This window comes from Canis aureus, chromosome 14 (genome assembly GCF_053574225.1).
Source record: "Canis aureus isolate CA01 chromosome 14, VMU_Caureus_v.1.0, whole genome shotgun sequence".
Classification (NCBI taxonomy): domain Eukaryota; kingdom Metazoa; phylum Chordata; class Mammalia; order Carnivora; family Canidae; genus Canis; species Canis aureus.
The window spans coordinates 57,033,476-57,042,326 of NC_135624.1; the positions used below are offsets into that span (position 1 = coordinate 57,033,476).

General features: G+C 37.3%; 1 protein-coding gene across 1 annotated transcript in view; it reads left to right on the plus strand.

Annotated features, from left to right (window-relative positions):
• Positions 1–7,220, plus strand: part of ADGRL3 (adhesion G protein-coupled receptor L3) — an 856,301-nt gene extending 849,081 nt beyond the window's left edge. Inside the window, exon 25 of the mRNA XM_077848171.1 lies at positions 6,734–7,220. Within this exon, the coding sequence (XP_077704297.1) occupies positions 6,734–6,777 (44 nt within the window). The 3' untranslated portion in view covers positions 6,778–7,220. The remainder of the gene's footprint in view (positions 1–6,733) is intronic.
• The last annotated feature ends 1,631 nt before the right edge of the window (positions 7,221–8,851 follow it).

Below are 8,851 nucleotides of genomic sequence, written 5' to 3' on the forward strand. Positions count from 1 at the left end.
GAACTTAGACATAATACGTAATACTTTTTTGGCTGGCCTCTTTTCATACTTTTCTCGATTCTGTGTCCTACTCTACAGCTCCAGATCAAGTGGCCTAAGGAAACTCATGCTTTCTGCATGAACAAGATGCCAGATTTAGCCAATTTTTTTGAGTTGATAGGAGATATTCCATTCAACATCCTAAAATATGACATATCTTACTATGCTCATTTTATTTTTACTTATTTTTATTTTTTAAAGATTTTATTTATTTATTCATGAGACACACACAGAGAGAGAGGCAGAGACATAGACAGAGGGAGGAGCAGGTTCCCCGTGGGGAGCCCGATGTGGAATTCGATCCCAGGGCCAGGATTACACCCTGAACCAAAGGCAGACACACAACTGCTGAGCCACCCAGGCGTCCCAGTATGCTCATTTTAAAACATGACATATCTTACTATGCTCATATGCTGCCTAGAAAAACTAAGGTGCAGGACTGTCTGCTTCCTGTACTGTCTACTTCCTTTACTTGGTCATTAAGGCTGGCAGTCTATTTTCTGAATTTCTCAAGAGAAGTGTGTACCAGTATTTCTTATTACATATATCCCCAAATCCTGGGGACTTATGTCAGTTTTTCCTAAGAATTCTCTGATGTCTTATATCATTAGGAAATGTATAGCTCAGCAAGCCTAAGATCCAGATACTGAGAGAGAGAGGGGTAGTTTTCTTTCTTATGGATAACTCTTATGTCTATGAATGACTCTTTCAGGCACCTCTCCTCTCCTGATGGTGGTAGAATAGTAGAGATGCACACCTTCGTCTCCACACACAGAAGGTAAACAGAGAAGCCACAGCATGCTTAACTCTTATATATTTCCTCTGAGTAATATCCTCTATGAACCTTCCAGTCACTTTTAACAGAGATGGGAAGTGATCGATAGTAGTGAATAGTCAAGGATGAATTTAATCACGTATTAGTAAATTCTGTGGGAATATGTTTGTAGCTCTGTTTAAATGTGGGAGTAATATATCACTTATTATCTGCAATTTGGTGATTTAGCCAAATTTTGCAAGTTGATAAGAAATGTCCCATTCAATATCCTATAAAATGGCATATATTACTATGTTCATTTGCTACCCAGAAAAACTAACATATACTGAACTAAGATAGGGAAAAATATTATTTCTTTTTAAAATATTACTCCTGATTGCTCTTATTCTAACATTGCATTTCTTTTTTTTTTTTTAACAGATTTTGTTGATTTATTTTGAGAGAGAACATGAGCAGAGGCAGAGAGAGAGAGAGAGAGAAACTCAAGCTGACTCTATGCTGAGTGCAGAGCTGGAGGTGGGTCCCTACTTCATAAACATGAGATCATGACCTGAGCTGAAATCAAGAGTCAGACACTTAACTAACTGATCCACCTAGGGGCGCCTCGAACAGAGCAGTTCTTAATGTTGGATTAGAGAAGCACTCCTCCAAAGGAGGAATCCTTAGACTCCCAGCATATTAAAGATTCTGAGAAATCACAAAAATGCTCTGTACCAAATCACTTCAAAATTCAGTAGATTAAAATAACTTTGGTCATCTCTTTGTCATCTGGGACTTGGCTGGTCTAGGCTGGATATGACTAGATGGTAGTCTGTACGTAGTAGTGGCTGGGTTGTGCTTGGTAACATAAGGACTGAAGGAGTGGACAGATCTGTTTCAGTGTCTCATTCTTCTTGAGTCAGAGAGGTAGTTAGAGATGTCCCTTTCTCTCATAACAGTAGCAAAGGCTCAGGATAATAAGCACAAACATGTGTGACCCCCTATGATCTAGCTTAGAACTGGCACACTGTTCATTCTGCTTATATGCCTTTGGTCAAAGGAAGTTATTTCATGAAGCCCGAAGTCAGGAAATGGTAAAACATATCCATAATAGGGCCATGGCAAATATGTGGAGGCAATAAAGGCAAGAGATTCAGAGCCACAATTCAATCTAAAACAGCACTGTTCAATAAAGATTTTGCAACTTTTTTTTTTATAGAGCTCTTTTTGTTTTCATGTAGTACTTAATAGGATCCTAGACACATTGGAAAATGATATTTGAAACCATTCTCAAAAAGTAGACAATATACTACCTATTAGATCAGAGATATGTTCTAATGGTTTACTTCAACAACCAGCAAACTTATTTCAAACAGGAAATAATGAGGTCATGAGACAGGCTTCAACCTTGGAATCAGAACCTATTTGTGTCACCCTTTACCTGAGTGATCATAGGAGAGACACTTCATTTCTCTCAAGGTTAGCCTCCTCATATTCAAATCTACAAAGAAGATTAATAAATTCCATTTCACTAAAAGTGATGAGACTAGAAGAGATAATTGAATGATTAAATAATCCTCAGTTTTACATATTGTCTTATTTTTTTTACCAGCATCATGTATATATTAAATTTCATAGCTGACATGTCTTTTCTTAATCTATTCAACAGCCTTTCAGTTTTAGACAGTAGTTGTGAACTTCTCAGTGCTTCATAACCTGTAAACTCAAATTTATTTTCTTCCTTACTATATTCTTCTCATTCTGGTTGTAATTATCTCAGACTTAAACACTTCAACAGCTTTCTAACTGGGCTCCATACGTCTCCTCTTGCCTTACTACCCACCAACTCAGTCTCTACAGTGTACTAATGTGGTACTTTAAATAGAAATCTAATCATATTCATACATATGTAGGAACCTCCAAGCTGGGGCTCTGTAAATAAGATTGGCCAAAACCAGAGAAAAACAAACAGAAGTTTATTAACATGTATGTTGTGAATGTATACATGGGAACACCGAGTGATGAGCAATCCAAAAGGGTGTTTTGAATTTCGATTTGGGGGTAACGGTAAGAGAAATGGGTGAAGATCATGAAAAGGTACAAACTTCCAGTTATAAAGTAAGTCTCAGGGATGTAATGTATAGCCTGATGACTATAGGTAATAATATATATTTGAAAGTTAGCTAAGAAAGTGAAGCTTAAAGTTCCCACCATAAGAAAAAAAAATTATGCGTGGTGACAGATGTTAACTAAACTTACCGTGATCATTTTGCGATATGTACAAATATCAAATTATTATACTGTACACCTGAAACTAATGTAATTAACATATATCCACTTTATTTCAATTAAGAGAAAAGAATTTGGGCTTATATACCATCTTAGGCTAAGACTAAATAAAAGAGGTTTTAGGTTTGTGCGGGAGAAGAAGAAGATGGCCAGGAAAAGTATAGTAAACAAAGTATAGTAAGGTTCGTTATGCAGATTTGCTTTTTTTTTTTTTTTTTTTAATAGAAAGAGTCTGAGGGGTCATGAGGGACATAAATAATTTTTTTTTAATTGAAGATGTATTTATTTATTCATAAGAGACACAAAGAAAATGGCAGAGACATAGGCAAAAGAGAAGTGGGCTCCCTGCGGGGAGCCCCTTGTGGGACTCCATCCCAGGACCCTGGGATCAAGACCTGAGCCAAAGGCAGACATTCAACCGCTGAGCCACCCAGGCACCCCAGGGCAGAAATTAATCTTAAGCAAGCTCCACACCAGGTGTGGTGCTTGACACAGGGCTTGATCTCATGACCCTAAGATCAAGACCCTGGGGTCATGACCTGAGCTGAAATCAAGAGTTGGATACTTAACTGAGTCACTCAGATGCCCCTGCTATGCAGATTTAAGTAGACTAGCCTTCTCCATTGATAAGAGCTGTTAAGAGTCCTCTTCAAGGCAAGGGAAGGGATACACCCTTTACAAATGGAAGTTTCTTTTATAAATGTTAATTTCCTTTATGAAAGGAAAACTTGTACCATTTTTAGAGCTTTTCCTGCATCTGCTGGTGGTCCTCAATGGCCTTTGGATCAAAATGATTCATATGTAGAAGACAAAAACAAAAACAGAACAAAACAAAACCCTCAAGTAATCCATATGAAAAAGAGGCATATTTTGGAGTGACATATTCTGGTACCTTTCACATTACTTATTACAATGGCAATGCTATATTTCTTTGTGTGATCATTTGGTTATTGTCCCTTACTAACTCACCTATAAACTCAGGACAGGCCAGGACAGGAAATTGCAAAGCATCTCCCCAAATTCAACAAATAAATATATTGGATTATTTTGACTATTATTTCTTACAGTGTAGGATAAAAGTAGCTTATAATATCTGGGCTTATATTACAATAGCTCAATAAAAAAAAGGAAAGATCTTGTGTAGATATTCATTTCTTGTCATAGAGTTGTTACTGATCTATCACAGCTGCTAACTTGGGAAAATAAATGGTTAAACCCAAGCGTGCTGCCATGGCCAACAGCTCCCTCCCAGGGAATCCTGAAGGGGCTGGACAAATCAAAAAGCATAGCCCTGGCTGGGTTTGCCAAAACTGTTGCTGAACAAAGTCCAAATTAACTCATTGCAAGAGAAACCAAAAACTTAAGAGATAGGGTTTGGAAAAGAGAAAGGGAGTAATTTATTTTGGGTGCCTGGGAGAGGTGACAAGTTCAAGTCTTTTACAATTGACCTCTCCTCCAGCAAGATGGACACTTGGAGTTTTATATATAGAAAGGCTTAGGGGTTACATGTAGGAGAGCAGGCAAGAAGTGTGTGATCATGGGTGGGGCTCAGTATGTGTTCAGCATGCGATCCTAGGCAGGGAAGGGGACATGTCAGGGGTGTTGGTCTTCTAGGCATTACTTTGCTATCAGGGCTTTTCAAGCCTGGAGATTGGAATGTTCTAGTCATTGCAAAATGTCTTCATCAATACCTCAAGAAAGTTCAATAAGGAATAAGCACAATGGGTTTTAGTTAGATCCTGAGTTTAGTGGTCCTATTTCTGGTTTTAACTGTTGGAGTCTATAGTTGAGCAAGAGGGCTCAATGAGAGTGTTTACAATTTTTTTTTTTTTATTAAAGTCTAATTTCTGTTTTTTTTATATCAAATTTTCTCTTAAATTATGTCTCTCAGTAAAGAGAGTCTACCTTTGTTTATAACCTCTCTTTCTTCCTGCTTTCACATCCTTCTCTGTTCTTGCACCTTCAAAAGATCTCTTTTAATGTTGAATCCTAAGATAACCTGATTATATATCCAGAAAGTCTGAACTTTGGTAAACTCCAAGGGCTTCAAACCAAAGCTAAAGGAAATACTGATTTACATGAATGGATGAAGTCTTTACCATCTCAAATTCCTGTTATAATTAGTTTCAGAAGAACAGATCCATGTTACATCTATTTCTATTCCTTTCCTCATCTGTGACAGGGGAATGAGTCATTAAAATTTTAATGTCGGCATTACATGCCAGCAGTGGTCTGTTGTTATGCTTTAACTGCTTAAATACTCTGAATTCTGAATGGCTAATCCATTCTACCTTTTATTGTAAGAGAACAGGAATGGGCTGCTAATCAAACAAGGGAGCTTGGAAAAGGTCGAATGAGTGCAAAATCATCTGTCTATCATTAAATGGAGACAGAATTAGAAGGCTTGCTTTTGTGACTAAGATTGAAATTGGAACATAAAATGTCACCACATGAATCCTCTAGATTGACAACGAATTTGATTGGAGTCGGGATGGTGAAGAATTAATTTTTTAAAACAATTTTGTTGCATATGAACATTCTAAAAGGACAAGTTCTTTAGCCACATATTTATTTATATAAATAAAAATATATTTATTATTTATATAATAAAGCTATTATATAGCTTTATTAAGCTATATAATAGCCCTTATTATAAGGGTTCTTATAATAATACAATAGTTCAAATAATGTGGGGTGATAGGATGTTTGTTTGTTGTATGGAACTCATCTGAGTGAAAAAGTTTTTTGGCTAAACATTTAAAAAGAAGCCAAATCCTATTCTTAAAGTAATCCATAAATTTCACTACTAAGATACTAAGTATATCCTTTTAATTTCATTTTGTGCTTTTACGTTTAAAATTCTAAAGTCATAGTTTTAAGTTTGTAAATTGAAGGTGCTATATTTAGAAATGAATTTGTCTTTGTTGTGCCCAAGATTGCAAATCCGAGAAACCACCAAGGAGCCAACACCGATGCAAGCGCACGAGGGTTTATTAGCAAGTTTGGGTCCAAGTATACCCGACACAGCGGAGCAGGGACTTGGACCCCGAAGTGGGTTACAGCTGGGTTTTTAATAGGCTGGTCTAGGGGATTTCCAGAAGGGATGGAAGAATTCTAAGATGGGACTTTCTACCACGGGCGTGGGCTCTGTTGTCTTTCTGATATGGGATTACCTGCCGAGGACATTGAGGACATTCTGCAGTTTTTCCCATAAAGTTCAGCTCTTATTCACAGGGGCCTAAGATGGCTGTACTTGTGCTAATGCTAAACTTTAGGTGGGATGGCCTTAATTTTTCTCGGCCTCCACATCTTTATTTCATTGATTGTTTGGCTACATTTTAATCCTTATACTCACTTTCTTTTTCTAAGTAAGTCTTCCAAGTAATATTCCTTCAGATTTCTAATTTAATGTGTATTTAAATAAACTTTCAAATAAATCATTCTACAAGGTGCCATTTCCTTTCTGTGGATTAGCTCAAATCTGCTTTTAATTTCTTTCTCATTACTTAAAAAAATCACAACAATAGGTATCTGCCACCATCTCAGCACTGAAGCTATGTATCCACGATCGAGTTAGATTTAAAAAAAAAGACACTCAACTTATTTGTGGACATTCAAAACAGTTGCTTTTCCTTCCTCTGTCTCCTGCAGATTTGCTTCGCCTGCTGCATTTTATTTCAGAAGCCTCAATGTAGAAGGAAAAGAGAAGAGATAAAACTGAGACAGGGAAACTGAAGGGATTCCATGAAAAACTGCTTTTTGCTTCTTTTCCTGCTTCTATCCTAGGTAGGATCTACACCCCTGCCTTGCACAGGCTTTATAGAACAGATCATGTATGCTTTCCTTGTAAATTCAAGGATTAATGATTTCTTTGGAGTTTTCCAGCACAATAGGTAACATCTAAGGAGGGACCAGGTGACATCATCATGAACGTTTTCCAAGACCACAGACTCATCAAGACCTTTGGCTCAGGACCCAAGTGTCTTATGGAAGACACCTAAACACTCACCGTCGTTCCTGAATTACTGAGAAGACACGTGCATTAGACTACCATCCTCAATAAAAGCCCCAGGCCCCAAGCAAAGATGAGACTGACCCTCCTTACATTTCTGAGTGTCCTGGACACTCTGTCAATATCTACATTCTCTGTATGGCTTTAAAAAATTGTGCTGCAACTTCCTCTCAGCTTGTGCTTGATTTCTATCCTGTGTGGATCCAAGGACTCTCTTGGCTGGTCCTGTAGAATCCCTCTGGTCTTTAGACCCAGCCAACCTGCATCAAAACTGCAAGACTGTGGTTCAGTCTAATGACTAAATTAGGTTTGTGGTGTTATCTGTATTGTTCAGTCTCCTCTGCCCCCTTTATCTTCCTAAGTGTGAATCTTTGGCAATTAACTTTACTCATTCCTTTGCCAGGAGTTGAGGCCTCTACAGGGTCATCTTAAGGGTTCTTTGTTTTATATGGATAACAACTCTAAAGCACTCATGAGTAGGATTCTTTGGCCCAGCAATTACTTTGGTAGCTAGCAGGTTCAGAAAAGTTTCTTGATCGCTGGTGTTATAAACATGCATTCTGTAATAGCAATAGGAAGCAGTCGTGGACAGAGTACAAGATAAATTATTGTTACTGTCATGACAAAAGTAAAGAGCTAAATTAGCTGATCCAGAAAAAAAATCAAAACACCATGCTAAAGGATATAACTTTATATTTCATGGAAGGTGAGAGGCAGACAACAAAATCTTATGTGCAAACTAAATAGAAAAATAAAGAAGGCCCAGAGAATAGAAGTCATGATTACAGTATATGATTTATAGATCTGCCAGAGGGGACTCTAAGAATCCTGATTTCAGTGAAATTATTTGAAAAATCTATTCAGAGATGTGCAATGTAGAGGGCAAGGGAAGAGTGGAATAAAATTGATAGAATCCTTCACCTTTGCATGCTCAACACATGACTAAAAGGCTCAGTAAAAGTGCAGTTGACAGTATTTTAAGTCCATAATTTATAAGGAAGCTGCGTCATTGCCATGAATTCCCATTAAATCTGACTAAAATTCACAGCTGGATTAGGCAAGTTCAGTTTGTCCAATATTTATGCATATTGATTTTAACCTGTTTTTTTGTCATTGCAGAGGGGAAAAACAAACTTGGAGAATACTCTGGATCTAAGATTTTACATTTATAAATCCAATTTTCTTTTCATTATGCTCTCTCAACACTGTTTTAGTCTTGAACTAAAAAAGGAATGGGTCAAATAAAGGAATGCTTTGTGGGTATGTGGATTGCAAAAAAAAGGAAGAGGATGAAAATAATAATAGGACATGGCAATGTATGTGTTATGGTGATAGAATATGGCTCAAGATGCCTGGGTAGCTTAGTTGATAAGCAGTCAACTCTTGATTTTAGCTCAGGTCATGATCTCAGGGTCCTGGGATTAACCCGGAGTTGGGATCCTCCGTCATCTGGGAGTCTGCTTGAAATTATCTTTCTTCCTCTCTCTCTGCCCCTCTCCCTGCTCATGCTCTCTCTCTAAAATAAATAAATAAATCTTTGAAAAAAAAAACATGGTCAAGTGTGATAGTATGTCACAAGATCTCTGATTATTGCAACCTGATTTAGTGTGCTATTTTAGCCTTGCTGCATCTGAAACATGAATAAGAGTATCATTCGAGGCTGCCCACAGTTGGAGGAGAGTCCAAGGTCATTTTCTCATTTGTAGCTCTTTTTTTTTTTTTAAGATTTTATTTATTTATTCATGAGAGACAGAGAG